Genomic DNA, 23,565 nt, shown 5'->3' with positions numbered 1-23,565 from the left:
TACCTTTCTAAGAATTTGTCCATTTCTTCCAGGTTGTCCATTTTATTGGCATAGAGTTGCTTGTAGTAGTCTCAGGATGTTTTGTATTTCTGCGGTGTCTGTTGTAACTTCTCCTTTTTCATTTCTAATTTTATTGATTTGAGTCCTCTCCCTCTTTTTCTTGATGAGTCTGGCTAATGGCTTATCAATTTTGTTTATCTTCTCAAAGAACCAGCTTTTAGTTTTATTGATCTTTGCTATTGTTTTCTTTGTTCCTATTTCATTTATTTCCGCTCTGATCTTTATGATTTCTTTCCTTCTGCTAACTTTGGGTTTTTTTTGTTCTTCTTTCTCTAGTTACTTTAGGTGTAAGGTTAGATTGTTTACTTGAGATTTTTCTTGTTTCTTTAGGTAGGCTTGTATAGCTATAAACTTCCCTCTTAGAACTGCTTTTGCTGCATCCCATAGGTTTTGGATCGTCGTATGTTCATTGTCATTTGTCTCTAGGTATTTTTTGATTTCCTCTTTGATTTTTTCAGTGATCTCTTGGTTATTTAGTAACGTATTGTTTAACCTCCATGTGTTTGTGTTTTTTACGTTTTTTTCCCTGTAATTGATTTCTAATCTCATAGCGTTGTGGTCAGAAAAGATGCTTGATATGATTTCGATTTTCTTAAATTTACTGAGGCTTGATTTGTGACCCAAGATGTGATCTATCCTGGAGAATGTTCCGTGCGCACTTGAGAAGAAAGTGTAATCTGCTGTTTTTGGATGGAATGTCCTATAAATATCAATTAAATCTATCTGGTCCATTGTGTCATTTAAAGCTTCTGTTTCCTTATTTATTTTCATTTTGGATGATCTGTCCATTGGTGTAAGTGAGGTGTTAAAGTCCCCCACTATTATTGTGTTACTGTCGATTTCCTCTTTTATAGCTGTTAGCAGTTGCCTTATGTATTGAGGTGCTCCTATGTTGGGTGAATATATATTTATAATTGTTATATCTTCTTCTTGGATTGATCCCTTGATCATTATGTAGTGTCCTTCCTTGTCTCTTGTAACATTCTTTATTTTAAAGTCTATTTTATCTGATATGAGTATAGCTACTCCAGCTTTCTTTTGATTTCCATTTGCATGGAATATCTTTTTCCATCCCCTCACTTTCAGTCTGTATGTGTCCCTAGGTCTGAAGTGGGTCTCTTGTAGACTGCATATATATGGGTCTTGTCTTTGTATCCATTCAGCAAGCCTGTGTCTTTTGGGAGCATTTAATCCATTCACGTTTAAGGTAATTATCGATATGTATGTTCCTATGACCATTTTCTTAATTGTTTTGAGTTTGTTTTTGTAGGTCCTTTTCTTCTCTTGTGTTTCCCACTTAGAGAAGTTCCTTTAGCATTTGTTGTAGAGCTGGTTTGGTGGTGCTGAATTCTCTTAGCTTTTGCTTGTCTGTAAAGCTTTTGATTTCTCCATTGAATCTGAATGAGATCCTTGCTGGGTAGAGTAATCTTGGTTGTAGGTTCTTCCCTTTCATCACTTTAAGTATATCATGCCACTCCCTTCTGGCTTGCAGAGTTTCTGCTGAGAAATCAGCTGTTAACCTTATGGGAGTACCCTTGTATGTTATTTCCCGTTTTTCCCTTGCTGCTTTCAATAATTTTTCTTTGTCTTTAATTTTTGCCAATTTGATTACTATGTGTCTTGGCATGTTTCTCCTTGGGTTTATCCTGTATAGGACTCACTGCTCTTCCTGGACTTGGGTGGCTATTTCCTTTCCCATGTTAGGGAAGTTTTTGATTATAATCTCTTCAAATATTTTCTCTGGTCCTTTCTCTCTCTCTTCTCCTTCTGGGACCCCTATAATGTGAATGTTATTGCATTTAATGTTGTCCCAGAGGTCTCTTAGGTTGTCTTCATTTCTTTTCATTCTTTTTTCTTTAGTCTGTTCCGCAGCAGTGAATTCCACCATTCTGTCTTCCAGGTCACTTATCCGTTCTTCTGCCTCAGTTATTCTGCTATTGATTCCTTCTAGTGTAGTTTTCATTTCAGTTATTGTATTGTTCATCTCTGTTTGTTTGTTCTTTAATTCTTCTAGGTCTTTGTTAAACATTTCTTGCATATTCTCGATCTTTGCCTCCATTCTTATTCCGAGGTCCTGGATCATCTTCACTATCATTATTCTGAATTCTTTTTCTGGAAGGTTGCCTATCTCCACTTCATTTAGTTGTTTTTCTGGGGTTTTATCTTGTTCCTTCATCTGGTATGTAGCCCTCTGCCTTTTCATCTTGTCTATCTTTCTGTGAATCCAGGACAGCATTTTCTGAGAAGAGGGGTAGCAGTCAGCTGTTAAATGCTGCTGAGATGTCAGGTAGGATGAGGTCTGAGGGCCTCACTGTCCACTGGATTGAATAAATTGTTGATCTTAGAGTATGTCTGGTAGAGTGATGGGAGCAGTAGCCACGGTGGAGGGCAGGGGAGACGAGCGAGGGGAAAGGGTTTTAAAAGGTCACCCCCCTCGGGGATGAGTGAGGGGTTGTGGTGGCCAGCCTGCAGGGGCTGGTACAGGAATCCAGGTGAGAGATGCTACAGGTCAAGAGCTTGGAGCCTCACTCTGCTTAAGAAAACCTGGATCTCAATGTCTCCAGAGAGGAACAATTGGAAACTTGGCTCCAGGTGGCTCCCAGAGCAAAGAAGAAAGGGAGTGGGGAGTAGGAGGAGGCATCCCAGGTTTCCATGGAGACCACACTGAGCTTCTGGCCGGTCTCTGGAGAGCCTGCGATTAAGGCCTACAGCACTGGGTGCTCCTGGTCACACGTGTTTGGCCCCTAAGAGGCCTACAGGGGTCAATCAAGGAACAAACGGAAATGAGCAAAAGTAAGGAAGTATTGTGTCTTGGGTTGAGGACTGGCCTTTGGGGCAGAAAAAACAGTATTCAAAATCTGGCCTCACTACCTGCTCTCTGTGTGATCTTGGGCAAGCTTCTAGACATTTCTGTGGTTTATTAGAGACTGTCTTCAGAAATGTTACAGTATGAAAATGTATGGGGATTAGAATGGAGAAAATTAAGAATTTGAAAATTCCTTTTCCTCAGGTTTTCTCTTCTGGGTTCTAACAGGTTATAACCCTGCAGTTATAAAGATGGTCCTTCCAGAATCAGGGAGAGAAGAAAGGACTACACGCTGGCCTGCCTCAGCCAGCAGTGCCCTGAAGAGAGGCACACATGCGCTCCCCGGGAAACAGAACCTGAGGTAACAAAGCTCCGCAGGGCTGTGCCCGATCCAGGCCTGGCTGCGCTGATGAATGGAGCCCAGCGCAGGTCTGCCTGCCCAGCCCCGCCTGGCCCAGCAGGCCCATCTGCATCAGCGCCCTGGGACAGAAGGCCGGCCCCCTCCCACTCCCAGCCCACTTGCAGGCCCTCTCCCCAGGTGATGCCCATCACAGTTAAACAAGGAGCTGGCCAAGCAAGCACACTTGTGCATCGTCATCATTACTAAGGCTATTAACACCGCGTGCAGTGTGTGTGAGGGTGGCTGACCGCCCAGCCCCACAGCAAGCTGGTGATGCCAGGCCACAGCCATCCTCTGCCCCACAGCCAAAGGCCCAGAGGCCCCAGTCTGGATCAGCAGTACAGATGGAGAGACGTCGACAGCCGGTAAGTTGCCCCGATTTGGTGGTAGAGAGGCGCTCTTCCTTCTCTGGATCCGTGGTCCGGGAGAAGCCCTCCGAGCAGGTGGTCCGCTCTGAACACAGGCCAGGGAAGCATGTAGGGCCAGGCCATGAGGGGCTGCAGGAGCCAGGATCCTCCCGGCGTGGTCCTAAGCACGCGAGGTTCCCAGGAAAGACCAGGAGACTGTGGCTATTCCCTTTGGATTTGAAGAACAGATCATAACTCTCAAAGGATGCAAAAGAAAAGGAATAAGGGAAAGCTTAACCACATGGCACAGTTCCCTCGGGAGCACCGCCCTCAGTGGGCAGAGTACTCTCACACCGCTTCTCTCCCCAGGGCACTCCCCCCGGCCCTGCCCCGGGGATCTCAGCTCTGGAAGATCCAGGGAAGAGCTTCTCCTGTGTTCCAGTGCCTACTGGCCATGCTGGCCGACCTGTCTCCATGGGAACCCTCTTCCCAGAATGGAGATGCGGGCCCTGGGCCTTATGTTGGTATCTGCTAGTGCAGGGTCTGTGCCGAGTCTCTCTGACTTGAACCTGACCGCTCCTGGGCTGTGGTAGAGAGGGCAAGCACTCCGGGTTCTACCCTGAGTAGCTGAGCAATTGGGCAAGTTACTAATCCTCTCTGGGTTTTCATTTCTTATCAGTAAAACTGGCCTAAAAATTCCATTGCTGCAAGTGGTTGGGGTGATTCAGCCCTACATGATGAATGGGGAAAGAGCCCTGGACTTGAATCAGGGAATCCAAGACCTAGCTCAGGCCCTTAGTCACAGACTGGCCCTCCTGCTTTCTCTGCCTCGGTCTCCTCCTCTGTACAGCGGGGCGGGAGGGGACTGACTAGATGGCCGCTAAGGTTCGGGTGCCCTCTGACCAGTTCTGACCTAATCCCTGCTGCTTAGGTGGGATCCTCCCGAGGAGGGGAAAGGAGGTCACAGCCGGGCGTCACCAGCTGGGATGGAGCAGAGCATCCCTGTTCGGTTCTCTGGTCCTCTTGAGATGGCTTCCACAGGTCAGTGGGTACCCGGAGCCCGGGCTGTGAGGTGGTCGGGCTGGGTGGCCCGCTCAGACTCAGCGCCCAGGAGGGAATGTTCGTACTGCCAGACTCTCCTGCCCAGCTGGGTGCACGAGCCAGAGGCTGCCCTCCACCAACGCACAGTCAGCCTCCTTCCCGGGCTTCCCTCCGGAAGGGTGTTTAAGACCATTTCCCCAGGCTCATCTCTCAGTCACGCCTGGGAGGAACTCACAGCTGTGGAGGTAGAAGACTTGGGTCAGAACCTCCACTTTACAACTTACTGGTTGGGTGACCTTAGTCAAGGCTTTTAACCCTCATGAATGTAGCTGGTATTAAATGAGATAATTCATTTATGAGTTTGATTAGAAGATGCCTGGCACCTAGTAGGTGCTTGGCAAATGCTGTTCAAGTCTTCACCTGGGTGTAGGTGCACTAAGGTGTACAGATGGGGAAACGCATTGACGACCCCCCCCAAGCCCTGCTCGGTGGGGGGAGGGTGGGAAGGGGCTTGGGGGCTGTCTGGCTGATCATCTCAGGCTGCAGATTGCCCCATCTGCTCAGACTCTGTGTTGTGTAAATACCACCATCTTCCATGTGCTGGGAGGCATAAAGGTTGGGAAGCACTGGAGGGTCTGGGGGGCTCAGAGTCTGGAGATGGTGGATGAGAGAGGGACCAACAAGCAGAATAACCTGTGATTTGGAGGATGTCAGGGCTCATGCCGTGGGGGCCTCATGCTTCCCGTCTGTAAATGGTGGCCAGTTGGTGACGGTGCCCTTCTCTGCACAAAGGTTTGTGCGGGAGGGAGGTACCCTATATGCTTGAAGTAGGCAGCTCGTCTCACCCCTTCCCCAACTGCTGTTGTCCAGTTCTTCACACGGCACGTGAGAGCATGGAATTCATGCCATCAGTCTCACAGACCAGGAAACCAAGATGCAAGGAAGAGGAAATGCCTGCAGGTGGTAACGGGCACCATGGCTGGTCTGGAACTGTAGCCCACACATCCTGGTACTCAATGACTGGGCCTCTCCAGGCGCCAGAATCTGGCGCTTTCCCCATCTACTCCCTGACCTCGGAGGGAAGCTCCAGCGTTTTACCCAGTGTGTTCCCGTGGGGTTCCTCTCTGGAGAGGCTGCCAGGTCAGTCTGACTTTGTCGGCATCCATGGCCTGTTCTGGCATCAAGCCACGTCCCATGGACCTTTGGCTCATCCAGAACAGCAGAGATGAAGCCCTCTTCATCCCTCAGTGCTGGGAACCGGGCAGGCCTGGCTCCACTGGAATCCATCATTGAACTTGATGCCCAACTCCCAGCCTAGGCCAATTAATTCAGAAGGTCCGAGGGTAAAGCCCAGGCACAGGTATTTTTCTTGAAAGCTCTCCAGGTGATTCCAATGTGCAAGCCAGGCTTGAGAACCAACGAGGTGGGAGAATAACCGTGTGACCTTGGGGAAGACCATGGGCTGTGAGCGTCAATGTTGCTTCTCCATTATTTTTTCCCATCGTGCTTCATGGTATTAGAGCATTGTGCCTGTCTCTTTCTCCTTAGTGTTCTGTCCTAAAACATGATGTGTATCCCTTTCATCTTTTCTGTTCTGTCCTGTTGAGCTGATCTTTTTATAGTAGTCTTGGTCTCTTTCCTTTTTATTCTGACTTTCATTCATTTATTTATTCACCCAACATTGAATGAATGCCTGTTACAACAGGCAATGTGCCAGCTGCAGGGGACATAGCAAAGAACAAGGAGGCCAGGTCTCATGGAGTGTATGTTCTACTGGGATTTGCCCTGTCCTATTTTTTTTATTACTAATGCTGTGATATTTGAAAATTGTATTTTTTCTAGGCATGCATTGCTGGTCCCTTCTTCATTTTGTCTCTTACTTTTTCATTACTTAATTAAACTCTTCTTATCTTTAGTATATTGATTATAAGAAAATCCGCTGCCCCAGGGAAGCTAAATCTGCTCAGTTACTTGCACTGGACAGTGTTTTGCCCATGTGTGTGTGTGTGTGTGTGTACAGCCAGGTTTGTGTTTTGTATCCACAGGAACACTGGCATCTAGGTAACATTCAGGTTTGGAGATGCCTAATCCAAGCCTCTTTTCCCTTCTGTGGCCGGGAAGGGCTTGGAGAACACAGGCTTGGTTAAACCAGTTGTCTCTGCCTTTGGAGAACATTTAACCAATGAATGAAGATTTGTTGCGGGCCTCATATGTGCAGGACACCGAGCTAGGTGCTCTGGTGGGGAGGGGTGCCAGGGGTGCCAAGACGACAGGAAGAGAAAGGCCCAACTTCTCCCTCAGGAGGCCCACCAGGATCATGCGACTAGTTCCATGCAGGAATGAGTGACACAAGGCCGTCATGGTGAGGGCCAGTAGGTGCTTCAGAAAAGCTGAAACTTGGGGCAGACAATTCTCAGGGCATGACTGGCATACGTGCAGATTATTCTGAAATTGACACCCCTGGTTCCACCCCTCCCACAGTTCTGGTGTGTACCCTTCCTCTTCTAGCCATGGGTCTTTTGTAAAATAGGCACCAGTGGGTACTTGTCCTAAATGACAGGCACACATTCTACCACACTGGCAGAGCTCACCCAGGAGCCAGGGATCAGGTTTTCCTTTGTTGAAAGAAGAGAACAATTTTATTTACTCCTGCTCACAACCATTACAAAGAATCACAGGCATCACTTCTAGCTCCCAGTACACGGGAATTTGGTGTAGCTGCATCTTTCACCAGAGGGAAAAGCAAATCTGTTTTCTTTTTCTCAAAGTCTAAGGATTTCTTTATGGATCTGATCTACTACTCTCTGAGGTAGTGGTTTTCTGTTTTTTCACTGTGACCCATGTTTAGAAATACATATTGTATCACCACATGTAGTTGAAATGAAAGTTTCTCAAAACCTTACCCTTACTATATGCAATGCCCTTGGTTATGTTATATCCCATTCAATTTTTTAATGGGCTGATCATCCACCAAATTAAATTCATGGGCTAATAATGGGTTGTTAGGCCCAGTTTGAAGAATACTCTTCTAAGGCCAGTGCCCCTTTGATCCGCAGAGGCCCTGTGGCCCAGGCTTGGTCTAGCCCCGCCTTGTGGATTCTTGGACAACAGCACACTCTCAGCTTTTTTAGTCACTAAGATGCCTTCTGACCAAGTCATGGACTGCCATCCCTAAAAGATTTGAATTCATAGGCCTGTGCCTTTCCCAAAAGGAACATCTGCTGATTGTTGCTAAAGTCCGAAATGAAGCATCTTACCTTCTCTAGGACATGTCCTCGTAGGACATTTTAGTAGCAAAAATCAGAGAAGCTTATAAGCTTTTGGAGTTTGCCTCTGGCTTTTGACAAGTCCTTTGTCCCTTGTTTTCACAGCTGCTAAGAGGTCACATAGGTCATCAGTGCTAATTAAGCTAACACATGTAATGAGCACACCACAGAGGATGACAAGAATGCCCCAAAAATGTTATCCCCCCACTGCCTGACAGTTGATGAGAATTCCTTGATGCACTGACAAGACTCAAAGATTTTTTTTTATCTAAGAGAGAATTCAGTCTGTACTATACAAAAATGCTTCACACAGGTTAAATATGTGTTTAAGTCATTTCTCCATTTTTCTAAATGGAAAAGAGGTGAGAGGTTGGTATGTGTGCCAGTCCAGCTGGGCCATAATGGTCATGCAGAGAAGCAGTAAGAGACGGAAAGGAATACACAGACTGCAGAGCCAGGCTATTTCTGCCCACTTCCCATCACGCTTCCCAACCCACTTCCAACTGGCTTAAGCATGAGTGGGGACCTATGAACACCCGTTCAGTCCAGTAGGTTCAGGGATGCTCCTCAAAGCTGCTGGTGGCCTGGAGCTGAGTGGACTCCTGACATCCTGGTAGCAGGACAGCAGCTTTGGGTCTCTCACTGAGCTTGTGGGCAGTTTGGTGAAGATAACAAGTGTCAGATGCTCAGAAGCATCTATGTCCAAATGGCCCCTGCAGACCCGCCTTGGGTTTACTTCTTCTTCCTTCTCTGCCTTGTGTGCCGCCCTCTGCCAGGCTCCAGGACCAGCCGACGGTCAGCTGGTCAAGTTGTATCAGTGCCTCCACACCCTTGGTGTGACCTGAGACCTCCGTGCAGCCCTGAGGCTGAGCCTTTGGCACAGCTAAACCAGTGGTCACCCACAAGCCACATTTTTCTGAGCAGGTGAAAAAGGAAAACAACATCTTACTATCTGGAAGCCAGAAACAAAGGGCCGCCCACTTAGTCTTCACTTTATACTTAAGAGAACCCAACTATGATTTTAAACATTTGAGAAAAGTGTCAGCAGATCAAGACCTGAGGTTGGGTAATAGAAACCAGCTCCAGACTCCTAGCTAGATCTCAGAAGTCAGGCTCTCAGCCTTGCTGCCATAAGGGTCACCAAAATGCAAGGATGATTTAAATATATTTGTTCTGTTAACCAAAGGCCATTGTTCCTTGATACTTGTGGGAAAAAATTTCAACTTTACCCCCTCAAAGCTATTTTGTCACCCAGGCCTTAAACTCCAGTGCCATCTGCCCAGTTTAGACCCAGCCCAGCATTCTGACTTCGTTTGCCAAAGGAAACTTCTAGTTCTATCAGATGAGTTCCATGGCTCACCCCTCTGGCTAACATCTGTCAATTCAACATGCAGACAATAAATGTGTGGCACGCACTTCAGCCCAACACTCCTGGCCACCCCTGGCTCTAGGGGCAGGGCTCGGAAAAATCCTCTCTGTGCCATGGAGACTAGGGAACCCAGCGGCACTCCTGAGACACTGTGGGAACACATTGCCCACCAGAGATCTCACATTCGGAGATGGCTGGTTTACAGTTGTTACAAAGTACTTTCACTCCTTTCACGGCTTTTAGTTCCATAGCTTACAGCGGAAAAGCTGGGGCTAACCTAAGGGATGCCCCCCAGGCTCTGATGGCTGTGGCCGACCTGGGATTCCAGCCCAGTGCCAGCAATTTCCAGTCCCCCGACACTAGCAATTTCTGGGCACTCACCATCCTGGAAGGTCATGCGAAGGGGGCTGTGTGGTCCTGGTCTTCTGGTGCCTTTGTCTAGAACATGCCACCCATCTTTGACCCATCTACCTTGAGAAATCGTCTACCTAAATGTTAATATTTATCATTTACAGCTGGCCACTGACCCCTTTCAAAGGTGAAGACAGTAAAATTTATGACAGGCGCCGTATCAGACAACAGAGGAGCATAAAAGCAGGAGGAAGAGTGATAGCCCATCGGTCTGCGGACGTCTGGAGGGCTCCAGCATGGGGCTGCGGCCACGCACTTTCCTCCTGGGGCTGCTGCTGCTTCTGGGGCAAGGTAAGTCTGCCTTTTGCTCAGAGGGCAACCGGTGGGTCACCCTGCTGGTGTCCCATGTTGCTTCGGCACAGAGCTTGGGAGAGGAATTTTCATGAGCACGAAATGCACAGGTGAGAATAAGCAGGCTGCAGCGCTGAGCTTAAGTGCCCACAGCTGTGGGGGGCAGGCAGTTCTTAGGACAGCTGAGAAGTGTGGGCGAGCTACAGCCCCGTGGTGGAGAAGCAAGCCGTAGGTGTAGGAGTCGCGAAGACCCGGATTCTAATGCTCTGTGCTGTGTGGCCTTGGGCAAGTCCTACCTCCCTGGACCTTGATTCTTAACATGGAAAAATACCACTATGACCACTAATGGTAAGCACATTTTGATCATTACGTGGGCTTTGTTTGTTTTTGCTGAAAGGGCAGAGGAAGGCAGATTTGAGGATGATGAATTCTAAAGGATTGCACCGCGTTCTTTAGTACTACTGACTCTGACTGAAACGAGTGGACTCCCAGCCAGGGCTTTGGATTTCTTCTGAGCTAATGGTGAGAAGACAGTGCCTCTGTCCCTCTTCTCCCAGCCCCTGGCTCTTCCTTCCTCCCTTTGTTCAGTAAGGCGGGATCTTTTAAACCGAAGAGGGCCTTAAAGATGATTTTTTAACTGTCTCCAAATGAGAGGCCCGGGCCCAGAGTCAGAAAGCTCTTGCCCTGGAGCCCCCAGAGGGAGAGGAGGAGGTGGGGACAGAGGCCGGGGCCTGGCTGGGGTCCAAGCGCTACTTCGGCTACCTACCTAGGACATGTCAGACGCCCTCTCTGAGTCGCTGGGTGGGATGCGAGGCCAGAGAGAATGAGAGTGCCTGCTCTGCTTCCTGCACTGGGTGACTGCATTTCCCTGATTACTCCTGAGGCTTAGGAATCCTTACGTTTATGGACCATTTGAATTCTTTCATGCAGTGACTGTTCTAGTGTGTTTCCCGTTTTTTTCAATGGGTTGTCCTTTCTCCCACTGATTTTTTTTTTTTTAGTTTTTCATATGGGCTGTGCACTTGCTATTTGTTGGTATAACCAACAAATATCTTCTGAGGCTTGTCTTTCATTCTCTTTATGGAGACTTTAAGTGAACAAACTTCTTAATCTGGGGGGAAGTAAAGGGAGACCAGCCAAATGAGAACAAACGGAGGCATGTATTCCAGGGTTGCTATGGTAAAAGCTGCTATCGTTTGCGTTTGGCAGAGACTCCGAGGCAGGCAGGGGAGTGGGAAAGCTTGACGACGGAAAAGGGGAAGGCATCAGGGGCGCTCTTACTGGCGGCTGTTGCCAGGGGGACGCTAGCTGCAGGCGGCTAACTAGAAGCCAGGCATCTTAAATGATTCGTTTGGGAAACATACGTGGCTTTCTCTGGTTGGTCCTGCGTTGGAAGCAGGAACAAAAGTTGGGGAGCTGCAGACATGGGCCAAGTCCTGACTGTTCTAGGCTGATTCCTTGCCCGTCTACTGCAGATGTGTGGGTCACAGTTGTATTGTCATCTATGGTCTGGCCATTGTCTGTTTGTATACTGTCTGTTTCTAAAGTTTTTTTAATCTTTTCTGGTTTGTGCTCTTTGTGTCTTCTTTAAGAACTTCTCTCTGGCCTCAGGGTCATGAAGATATTATCCTGTATTTCCTTCTAAAAACTTTATAAATTTGCTTTTCTCACTGGGTCTTTTTAAAGACATCTGGGATTGATTTTGGTGACTACTGTAAGAGGAGAACCCAGTTTTATATGTTTTTTTGCGAAGATACCTGGTTGTCTCAGCACCATTTATTGAAAAGTCAGTTGCTTCCTCACCATTCTGAAGAGCCGCCTCTGTTCATATATAAAGGACTCATGTGCATACGTCTGTTTTAAAACTCTGTTTTGCTTTATTTATCCCATTGTCTACCCCTGTGCCAGTAGCACGTTATCTTAATTCTATAGTTTTGTAGTAAGCTTTATTATTTGTGAGAAACAAGTCTTTCTGTTTTTTCTTCTTCTTTAGAAGTGACTTGGCTTTGAACTTTCATATAAAGTTTACTATTTGTCAATTTCTACCCCCCCCCCAAAAACAAACCTGTTGGGCTTTTGATAGAAATTGCTTTTAATTCTGTGAATCAAGTAGGGGAAAATAGGTATCTTTACAATATTGAGTCTTCCAAACCATGAGCTTATAATTAGACCTTTAACGCCTCTCAATGCTTTATAGTTTTCTCTGAGGTCTTGCATATGTTTTGTTAAATTTATTCATAGGTATCTAATACTTTCCGTGTATGATAAATGGAATGTTAAATTGTCATTTTGAAAATGTTATTGGTATATAGAAATAAATTTTTAATTTTGTACCCAATTAAGCTCTTATAAATTTTAGTAAGTTATCCGTATATTCTTTTGAATTTTCTATATACACAATCCTGCCAGTGATGACAGTCTGGTTGCTCTCTTTTCAGCCTGTGTGCCTTTTCTTTCTTTTGCCTCGCTGTGCTGGCTGGTGCCTTTGCTACAACTGTTCAGAGCAGTGATGGTTGGACGCACTCTTGTCTTATTCCCAAGTTCAAAAGGAAAGTGTTTAATGTTTCCTCAGTAAGTGTGGTGTTTGCTACAGGCTTTTCTGTAGCTACTCTTTATGAGACTAAGAAAGTTCTATTTTATTACTAATTTGCTAAGCGGTTTTAAAAAAAAATCATGAGTGGGTGCTGAATAAATTTTTCTGCACTTATTGAGATGATTGTATGATTTACTCTAATCTGCTAATATGGTGAATTAAGTTAATTGACTTTTTACTATTTTGTTCATTTTTTTCAGTCATTGCTTGTTAAATTCACCAAAGACTGCACATTGCATTTACTTGTGCTGCCTCTTTAAACCCTTTTAATCTAGAGTAGTTCTTTAGCCTTTTTTTCCCCTTTCTTTCTTTTGTGTGTGTGTGTGTGTCCTTGAAAAATTGAGGCTGGCTTTTTTTGTGCCCACTGCAATTTGGATTGGTCCAAACTGTTTCTTTGTTGCTAGAATCAGATTAAACTCTTCAGGTAGAAATACAATGTAGATCATGTTGTGTCCTTGATGTGTAACATTCAGTGATACATGTGACATTAGCAAATATTTTCATTGGTGATGTTAAATTTGATAATTTGGTTAAGGTGGTGTCTGCCAGATTTCTCTCTTGTAAAGGTACCTCCCCCCATGTGATTTATAATTTGTCTGTAGGGAGATACTGTGATACCGAGTGACTGTTCTTATACCCAATGGTTTTTTAGCATCCATTGATGATTCTTGGCTGAATTATTACCATGGTGAGTGTAAGATGGTGATTTTTAAATGGCTGTCATTTCCTCCTACTATTGTTAGTTGGCATTCCTCCATAAAAAAAAAGTCTCTTCTCTGCCCCACTCTTTTTAGGTTTTATCTTTCTAATATAAAATGGACATATGGATTCTTTTATTAATCAGTATATTATAACCCAGTCCTGTCATTACTCATTTTAATGCTCAAGTTATTGGCCAGTGAGAGCCACTTCAAGCTGACTCCTGTTTCCCCATCAATTTTTAAGCACTTTTTAGCTTTATGGAACAAGTTATTCCAGGCTAATCTTCTGTTTTCCCTTCCTCACCATGCAATTAGCAACGTCTTTAAGGTGCCAATTGATAGGGGATTTTATTTAGAAACCAAGATCGAGATGCTAGGGGTGTTCATTGCTTCTGGAGTGTCATTGTGTCTAAGCTCTCTCAGTGGACAGAGCCAAGAAATATTGTTTTCTTTTTAATGAGATGAATTTATACAGAAATCTCCTAATTTTAGTTAGAATTAGGCTTTTATCTCCTTCCTCTATTCCGGATTTGTATTGTCCTTATCCCACAGTGTAAGCTGAGGTTACAAAAATATTGATACATTTGCAAATATATATTCTTATATTTTCTTCCTTCTTGCACAAAGGTAATCTACTATAAACTTCTTTTTCATCTTGATTTTTTTTTCACTTAATAATATATCCTGAAATTACATTATATCTGTTCAGAAATCTTTTTTATTTTTTTCCAGCTGTAGGATATTCCATTATGTACCATATATATTCAACCAGTCTCCCAATATGCACATTAGGTTGTTTCCAGTATTTTGCTACTTTAAGTAATGCTGTCATGAACAATCGTGTACATATGTCTTATTCATGTTTTTGGAAGGAGAGCTTAGGGTAAGTTCCTAGAACTGGGATTTCTGGGTCAAAGGATAAATACACATATAGTTTTGTTAGATATTACCAAATTTCCCCCCAACCATAGGGATTATACCATTTTACATTCCCATTGGCAATATATATGAAAATGCCTACTTCTCCACAGCTTGACAACAGAGTGTATTGTCAGGCCTTAGAATTTTTGCAAATGTCACAGATGAGAAGTAGTATTTTAGTTTTAAATTCTCTGATTGCAAAGGAAGTTGTCTTTTTTTTTTTTTTAAGACCATGTGGTCTCAGTTTCCAAAATGCAATGAAAAAGGGTAAGTTCCAAAAGCATCAACACTTTTCAAGTCTCATGCTTGCATCATGTTTGATAATGTCCCATTTACCAAAGCAATTCATATGGCCAACCGCAGGTTTAAGGGGTAGAGAAATAGACTTCTCCTCTTGTTGGGAGGAACAGCAATGTTATACTGCAAAGTGACATACATTCAAGGATGGGAGAGATTTGTGGCCATTTTGCAATGTACTTCACCTACGTTCTTTGCTCTTGTTTTCCAGGATTTCATAGCTATTTTTGCATGTTTATTTTTCTTTATGAATTTTAGAAACAATTCGCCTAGCTTTAGAAAAAAAAAGTATTGGTATTTTTATTGGAATTGCCATAAATTTGCAAAATAGAGAGAAATAGGCCACTGTATCTTCTAACCAAGCCAGGCCATATATTGATGTATATGAAGGCTTTTACTTTTTTGCTATGTTAATTTTATACTTTCTATCTTCCTAAATTATTTCATTGTTTGAATTAGTTTTATCATTGATTCTCTAGAGTTTTCATGGTTAGTCCCACATTATCAACGAATAAAGATATTTTTCCTTTTTCTGCCTTTACTTCTTTTCTTTTCTGATTGCATTGTCTAATTTTCCAATACAATGTTAAATAGCAAGGGTGATAGTGGGGATTCTCACCTTGTTCCTGATCGTAGTAGGAAAGAAATTTCCCCTGTTCAGTTAGATGATGGACTTTGGGAATCATACATACATACATACACATATATGTGTGTTTTGTGTGTTCACATTAAAGATGTATCCACAAAATTGTGTTTTCTTGAGTGTTTTTATTTTTATCAGGAATGAACGTTAAAGTTTGTTGAAGGTCTTTTCAGCATCTATGGAAATAAGTGTATTATTTTTTTCCTTTTAGATTTATTATTATGTTAAATGGTTTGCTAATCATCCATACATTCCTGGAATAAAATCAAGTTGGTCACAGTGTATTTTGTTTTTATATACTGCTGGATTTGGTTTACTAACATTTGTTTAGGATTTTTTTCCCTTATATGTTCATGAATGACATTGAACTTGAGATATAACTTTCCTTTCTCTCACTACTGTTGGATTTTGATACCAATGTTATACATTCTCATAAAATAAATTTGGTAGTGTTCCTATTTTTCTCTTTTCTAGAATAGTTTTTAATAATGGAATTATTTTTTTTCCTTTAATTGGTAGTAGAACTCACCAATAAGACCATTTAGGCCTGAAATATTATTTTTTAGTGGGCTTTTGACTACTGACTCAATTTGTTTAATGGTTATAGAATTATTCATATTTATTTCTTCTTAAGTAAGTTTTGGAAAGTTTTATTTTTCACATTTACTTACACACAATTCAGTGGGTCTGCAGTTTGGGATGACTTCAGGGATCTTGTCTCTGTTCCACATAGTGTTGTCTGGGATTGACTTGGAGAGTCTAAAATGCCATATCAGGGGACTTGGTGCTGGGGTGCCTTGGTGCTCCTCCACACAGCCTTTATCTCTACATGAAAAGCCTGGGATTCTTTACCTTGTGACTCAGGTCCAAAAAGAGCAAAATTAGAAGCCACAAGGCCTTTTAATGCCTAGACCCAAGAATAATTTCTGCTGCTTGTGTTGGTAAATGCAAGTTTCAAGGCCAGCGTAGATTCAAGGGGAAGGAAATAGACTTCACTTCTTAAGGGGGAAGAGTGGCAAAAGTCATATTGCAAAAGGGCATGCAGGATGGAAGGAAATGCCATGGCCATCTTTGGAAAAATATACAGTCTATGTTGTATATGTGTTTCCTAGTTCATTCATTTTTGTGAGTTAATCTTGCTCAACATTTGTAGTGTATCTTGAATGTGTGGCTTAATATCTTTCATCAGTTTTGAAAATTTCCCAGCTAGTATCTCTTGAAATATTGCTTTTACTCCACTATTTCTGTCTTTTCTTTCTGCAGTGCCAATTAAATGTTTGTTTGCTTTTCTCACTTTATGTGCCATGTCTCTTAGCCTGTCTTCCAATTTTACCATCTTGTTGTCTTTCTATACTGCATTCTAAGAAATTTATTATAACACATATCCTAGTTTATTCATTCTTTCTGTTGTGTCTAATTTGCTGTTTAACCTGATCATAGAAGATTTGGAAAATTGGTTTTATTTTTCAAATTTAATTTACATTTAGTTCTTTACCAAATTTGCAATGTTACTTTTTAAAATAATTTTGTGTTCCTATAAATATCCTCAAGTTTGTCTTTTATTTATTTATTTATTTTTAAAATTTATTTATTTTTTTGGCTGCGTTTGGTCTTTGTTGCTGTGCATGGGCTTTCTCTAGTTGCGGCGAGCGGGGGCTACTCTTCCGTTGCGGTGCACAGTCTTCTCATTGCGGTGGCTTCTCTTGTTGCGGAGCATGGGCTCTAGGCGAGCAGGCTTCAGTAGTTGTGGCTCGTGGGCTCTAGAGTGCAGGCTCAGTAGCTGTGGCACACGGACTTAGTTGCTCTGCGGCATGTGTAATCTTCCCAGACCAGGGCTCAAACCCATGTCCCCTGCATTGGCAGGCGGATTCTTAACCACTGCACCACCAGGGAAGCCCTAGTTTGTCTTTTATTTTTTAAAACATCCTATTTTTATAATTTTTGTCTGATAATTTCAGTCTCCAAAGTTTTTGATCTATTTCTGCTTTGTTTTTTTCTGCTAATACTTGCTCCTGGTTACCTTGTTTGTTTATGTGCTTGGTTATTTTTAGTGTGTGATGCTTTGACTCCTTGAAAAGTTATTTGTGAGATTCTTTGAGGCCTGGGATGAAGGCCTAGGATGAAGATGGCTGTCTTCAGAGACTATATGAACATCATCTGTCAGGCACTTGGGACATTACCATTAAGGATCACTTCAAACTAAATTTGTTTGAAGAATAGCCAAGCCCCATGCTAAGCACTGTACATATATAACAGCTTTCCTTTAAGAGGGATGTACTATTCTCCCCATTTTATAGATGAGAAAACTGAGACTCAGAAGTTGAATAACTTGCGCAAGTTCATTCAGCTAATAAGCACAGGAGCCTGAATTTAGTCCTGAGACTGAGTCCAGAGCCAGGGCCTTTCACCATCTCCCTGCATTACAGCAGAGCCCAAGGGAGGAAAGAACCAAACCAAACCAAGGCTTTTGTTTAAGCTTTAAAATGGGCTCACCAAAACCCATATTAAAACAGATTCCTGCTCTGAAAGTTTTGGTTTAGAAAACTGAAACATCATTATCTCAAAACTACAATTGGCTAAAACAAGTTGGCAAGGAAATCCCTGTGCCTAGTAAAATACCATTTTCACTAGAATTTCATTTTCCTGGCATGGGTCAGAAGTTCCCCAGGAGACTGTCATGCTTGTGAATGAAAACTCTTGCCTTGGTAACACACACATGCCAGGCCTGTCGCTGCAAAGCCGAAGGTGGGAACTGGGTGAACTCATTGTGTGAGGAAAGGAATGCCTCTTTCATTATTAGAACAAGTAAAGTTAGTCAACGTTTGTTTCACAAGGGCCTGGAGTCCTTCCTGGAGGATGCCAGCCCAGCCTTCTAGAAATACACTTTCCAAATAAGAGTAGAAAGCAATCTTGGAGGACTTCTGGTGGCCCACGTCCTTCCAGTTATTGAAGGGGGGTCGGAGGGACTTGCTCAAGTCACCTATCTAGTTGGTGGCAGATGGTGGAACTCTGGTGTCAGACTCTCTCCTCTACATCAGATGCCTGAATCCCCATTCCCAGCCCCCACTTCAGCTCACACACATGCCTCCAAATTCCTGCCCTGAGTAGCGGGCACAGGTATGGAATTTTCTTTGGGGGCTCAGAAGTCCTACTTTCCTGGGATGTTATCTGCACCTTGTAGATTTTGAGGACTTTATTGTCAATCATCATTTTCATCAAGTTGCATTTTTGCTACTGTCAGTTAACTGTCTGAGCGCCTTCTAAGAACTCAAGTAGGGCTGAGCCTGCCTAGGAGATAATAAACCAAATGTAAGGAACCCTCTGGGGAGAGAGAACTGATCTGCATAAAAATCACTGGAGAAGAATTAAGTACCAAAATAGGTGTAAGTAGCTGTAATAAAAGCAACAGGATTCAGAGAACTGAGAGATGAATGTGGGCTGGAGAATTTTCACGTGGGAGGTGAAACTCGATTGAGCGCTGGAGGGTGAGTGGGCTTAAGATAAAGGCAGAGGAACAGGGAGGGCATGCAAGTGGGGGAAACGACATACCCAAAGGCAAAGTCAGGGCTCAACGTGACGGGTTTGAGGAGCAGGGAGTGGGCCTATTGGGCTGAAGGGCAGGGCTGGTGTGGGGGAGGTGACGAGTTAGGTAAAGTGAGGTTCTGAAATCCTTAGATAAGAACAGTAGAGATTATTACAGTGTCTTTTTGCTTAAAGAGACTTCTAAAGTGATTTAATCCAAATCTGTTATTTTTACATTTTAAAAACCTAAACCCTATATATAAAATAGATAAACAAGTTCCTACTATATAGCACAGGGAACTATATTCAACATTCTGTAATAAACCATAATGGGAAAGAATATGAAATGGAAAATATATATGTATAACTGAATCATTTTGCTGTACACCAGAAACTAACATAGCATTGTAAATCAACTATACTTCAATTAAAAAAAATTTTTTTTTAAACCCAAAAAAACAAAAAACTAAGCCTTACAGAGGTTAAGTGACCAGTTCAAGGTCATGCAGCAAGTCTAGAATTTGGATTTGCTGTATTGGGAAGGGGAAACTATTAAAGGTTCTTCAGCAGAGGAGTGGCCTAATGGAAGTGGTATTTTGGGCAGGATGAGTCTGCCGGCTTCAGACATAAAAGGTCATGCATTGAAAGAGGCAACACACTGGTGAGTCAGAGGCTCACCTGGCTCTTAGAAAGAGGCCCAGCAGGGAGTTTGCTGGGCTCTGGGAAGGCCAAGTGCTTTCCTCCTGAGTTAGGCAGCCATTTCCTCTTGCACTCTTGCATCTCAGGGAGAAGCAGTGGTCCTCGAGCAATGCTCCCTTCTTCAGACCAGAACCTCCCAGTTGTCTCTGGGAGGAGACCTTCCCGATGGGGAAGACATGAGGCCCCCACACAGTTTCCTGGGATCCCCCTCCTGTTGGAGCTCACTAATCCTTGCTTCTGCCCCCATCTGGCTTTGGGGGTCCCTGGTCCCTTTAAATTCTGGCCCCTTGGGGCTGAGGCAAAGCTGGAGCAGAGTGGTGGTGGAGGAGGGGTCAGGGCTCTGACCTGCCACTGCCCAGGACCACTTGTTCATCTTTACCATGGGACTCTCTTCTTTGGGTTGTTCCTTCCTGGCTGTGGCCCTGCCTCAAGTGTCCCCATGAGGAGATTAAGGAAAATACAATCTGAAAGGGAAGCAGTCCTTGTCTGAGGTCATATAATGAGCCAAGGGCCAAACGTCAAGCCAGCTTTGAATGTGCTCTCTCCTGTTAGGACTGCTCCTTAGAACCATCTTCCCTCTCCTGGGGCACAAGATGTTTGAGGGTGAGTGTTGGGTGGGCATCAGAGATGGAGACGGGAGGGTGCATTGGTCTCTGTCCAGGATGGAATTTGTAGTAAGTGTCTCCCCGGGGTCATCAGCACAGGACATGGGTATTTAAAGAACGGTGGTTTGGGACTTCCCAACCCAAATTATCTCTAATTTTTTAATAATCTCATCAGACTAAAGGTTGTGTCTACCCAAAAGTTGTAACAGTGTTAATTCTAAATCGTTTTTTGGCATTCCTGCTGTTAAATCTATTTAGATTGACTGCTGGGTAAGGTAAGGGCAGCTGAAAATACCTTTCTTGTAGACACGGCAAAGGAACAAATTTCTGTATGTTGGCAACTCAGACTATAGAACAACACACACAAAAAACCCTTTTATAATTGCCTTTTAAAACATTTTTATTTTATATTGGACTATAGTCCATTTATGATGTTGTTAGTTTCAGGTGTACAGCAAAGTGATTCAGTTATACATATACATATCTTTATTCTTTTTCAGATTCTTTTCCCATTTAGGTTATTATAGAATATTGAGCAGAGTTCCCTGTGCTATACAGTAGGTCCTTGTTGGTTATCTGTTTTATATATAGTCGTGTGTATATGTTAATCCCAACCTCCCCATTCCCCACCTTTCCCCTTTGGTAACCGTAAGTTTAACAGACTTTGGTCCCAAGGAAAGCAGGCCAGACTAGGTTAAGGAGAACTGAGCTCCACACACAGCCTTCGATAACTTGCTGAGTGGTCTTTGGCAAGTTTGCTAACCTCTCTGGGTCTCGGTTTGCTGAGGTATTAAACGAGATGATCTCAAAGTTCAGCCCACCGCAGCCATTCTAGAATTCTAAGACAGAGGTCAGTCTAGCTACCCCAGAAAGGTTCTCTGGCCCTTGGGCTGCCCTCACCGACTGCGGCACGTGGGTGCCCAAGCACCCCGATAGCATCCTGTGCTCCTCAGAGCACTGTTGGTATAGGAGCAGCAGCTGTGCCTGACCCGGGCGGTGCCTGCCCGCAGGTCGAAAACAGCATCCCACAGGCCCTAAGTGTGAATGGGGATAAGATGCTGCACAGGGCGACCGGCAAAGCCCAGAAGACCTGCTTACAGCCCAGGACAGCACAGAAGACAAACCCTGGCTGACTTGGACCCTCCCCTTCCCAGCTTACCCAGGTAGCTCACCGGTTAGTGGATGGCAGTGCTGGTGCGAGGCCTGACCCTGCCCTTGCTGGTGTGGTTTGTGTGAGCTGGTGAAAGTTACCTAGCCTCTCTAGAGCCTGTCAATCCTGCCTCTACTTACCCTTTAGGGTTGCTGTGAGGACATTGCACTTTTTCAAAGAGCCCCCAGACTTAATGTACACTGAAGAGTGGCCTTAATTCCACATGTGTTGGCCTTGACTGTCCTTCCCACTGCCCAGGGCATATGTCTCCCATTCATCCAGGGAGACAAGTCCTCCCTTGCAAGTGTGTGGCCTCTCCTATTCACACAGCGCTTTCCTGTTCTCGCAAGAAACCCGTGAAGAAGCCAGGGAAGCCAGTCTCATCCCCATTTTATAGATGGGGAAGTCAAGGTCCAGAGAGATTGATGCTTGATCAAGGTTACAACATGGCCATCTTTCTTCAAGGCAGGGATGGAGGTGGAAAATTGTGCTCTAGACACAGTCTAAGTAAAAAATAATAACAAAAAAATAAAGGAAATCTACTAATTAAGAGAGCATGAGTTGTTTTAGTTTTGCTTTTGAAATCACACTCCCTACCCCTGGCCAGCTGTTGGGCTGGCAAGCTTTGGGTTTCCTTGAAGAGTCAGGGCTGTTAACCTCAGAAGCACATGAACATCACTCAAAGGGCTTTGAAAATCTGCTGGGGTCCAGCACACCAAGGCCCCCCACCCCCAGGCCAATCCAGTCTGAATCTCAGTGTTGGGGGCTGGGCAGCAGACAGTGGGTTGAGAACCAGTGGTTCAGAGGGGCCTCCCGGAGGAGAACCGTGTGTGACTTTGCCTTGCCAAGACCTAATACTATGATGGCCCTTTGTTGGCTCCAGGACACCAGTGGTCACAGCTCTGTCCAGCTTGGAAGACTGATCTCAGCCAAACCTGTTCCTCAGAGTGTGCACACACATTCTGTTTCCTGCCTAGCAGGGTGGAAAAGTATTTGTCTTTTTCCCTTATTGACCATACTGAGGTGGTAGTTTTTCAGGGAGCTCTAAGCCCTTCATAGATCCACGAGCTTGAGGCTAAAACAACCTTCCAAATGGGAAAATTCCCTTGGGATTCCATGATTGGGGTCCAGTCAGGCCACAAGTGCTTTGACAATTTCTCCCACAATACCTCGGGGTGCTATGGGAAAGGCAAGAATTTTTCTTCCATTTACTGGTGGGAAGCAGAATGGGAAGCAGAGTGGGAAGCCCTGGAGTGAGGGCCCAGGAGTCAGTGGGGATAGGACCCAGGGGTCCTAAGTCTCCATCCGGGTCCTCAGGTCTAGACACTTAGATTCCAGGTACAGCCTCTTTGCGACGCCCCAGGGCAGTTATCAGGGATGATTTAGATCATCAGGGTAAACACGAACTCTCTAGTTATATAAGCAAATCCCAGAATGTTGAGACTGGAAGTATCTGAAAAATGGTCTGTGCTTAATCATCTCTCTTATACTGATTATAATAATCATAACTACCAGTTACTGAACCTTTAGCACATGTCAGATACCATGCTGATATCATGTTTACATGTGATTAATCCTTACAGCAACTCCACAAGGCAAGTGTTATCAACCTCACCTTATAGGTGAGGAAACGGAGGCATGGAGAGATTGACTAGACCAAGGGTGTCCAAGCTCCTAACACCTGCCTGGTGTATGTACCACATGCCCCCCATGGTCCCCACCCGCTGCCTGGACCAAGTGCCCTGGGCGACCCCATTCTTTTTTTTTTTTTTTTTTTAACATCTTTATTGGCGTATAATTGCTTTACAATGGTGTGTTAGTTTCTGCTTTATAACAAAGTGAATCAGCTATACATATACATATATCCCCCAATCTCTTCCTTCTTGTATCTCCCTCCCTCCCATCCTCCCTATCCCACCCCTCTAGGTGGTCACAGAGCACCGAGCTGATCTCCCTGTGCTATGCGGCTGCTTCCCACTAGCTCCGTTCTTATTCAGGTAGCTCTAGCTATTCTACCAAGGGACAACCTGTCTCCACTGGTCCAGTCCTGGTTTGGGGGCCACATGGAACAAGGCCATCCCCCTTGGTATCCAGACCTTTCAGACACTGAAGGAAGTTCTCATGCAGCCCCCTAAGCTTCTCTTTTCTGTTCTTCCCAAGTGTGCTTAAAAATGATATCTGACTCTCTGTGCTTCAATGTGTCGTACCTGTTCTATGATCTTTTCTCCTCCTCTCTTGTCTTCTTTGGATTAAACATTTCTCTTGTTTCAGTTCCCCCACAGTATCCTGCCCAATATTAGCTTGCTGATTATACATTTTTGTTATTTTGGTATTTGATTATCACATGCATCCTTGTTATATTAAAGTCTAATATAAATGAGTACTTTAATCACTCCCCAGATAAAGAAAAACCTTACAACAGTGTAACTCCATTTAACTCCAT

General features: G+C 44.2%; 1 protein-coding gene across 1 annotated transcript in view; it reads left to right on the top strand.

Annotated features, from left to right (window-relative positions):
- Window positions 1–3,884: 3,884 nt before the first annotated feature.
- PLB1 (phospholipase B1) overlaps window positions 3,885–23,565 on the top strand; it is a 128,476-nt gene continuing 108,795 nt past the window's right edge. The window contains exons 1-2 of the mRNA XM_082426134.1: window positions 3,885–4,654; window positions 5,525–9,991. Coding sequence (XP_082282260.1) covers window positions 9,937–9,991 — 55 coding nt within the window. The 5' untranslated portion in view covers window positions 3,885–4,654; window positions 5,525–9,936. The remainder of the gene's footprint in view (window positions 4,655–5,524; window positions 9,992–23,565) is intronic.

The sequence above is a fragment of the Balaenoptera physalus genome, assembly GCF_965194825.1.
Source record: "Balaenoptera physalus genome assembly, chromosome: 15".
NCBI lineage: Eukaryota > Metazoa > Chordata > Mammalia > Artiodactyla > Balaenopteridae > Balaenoptera > Balaenoptera physalus.
This window is presented reverse-complemented; position numbering and strand designations above follow the sequence as displayed.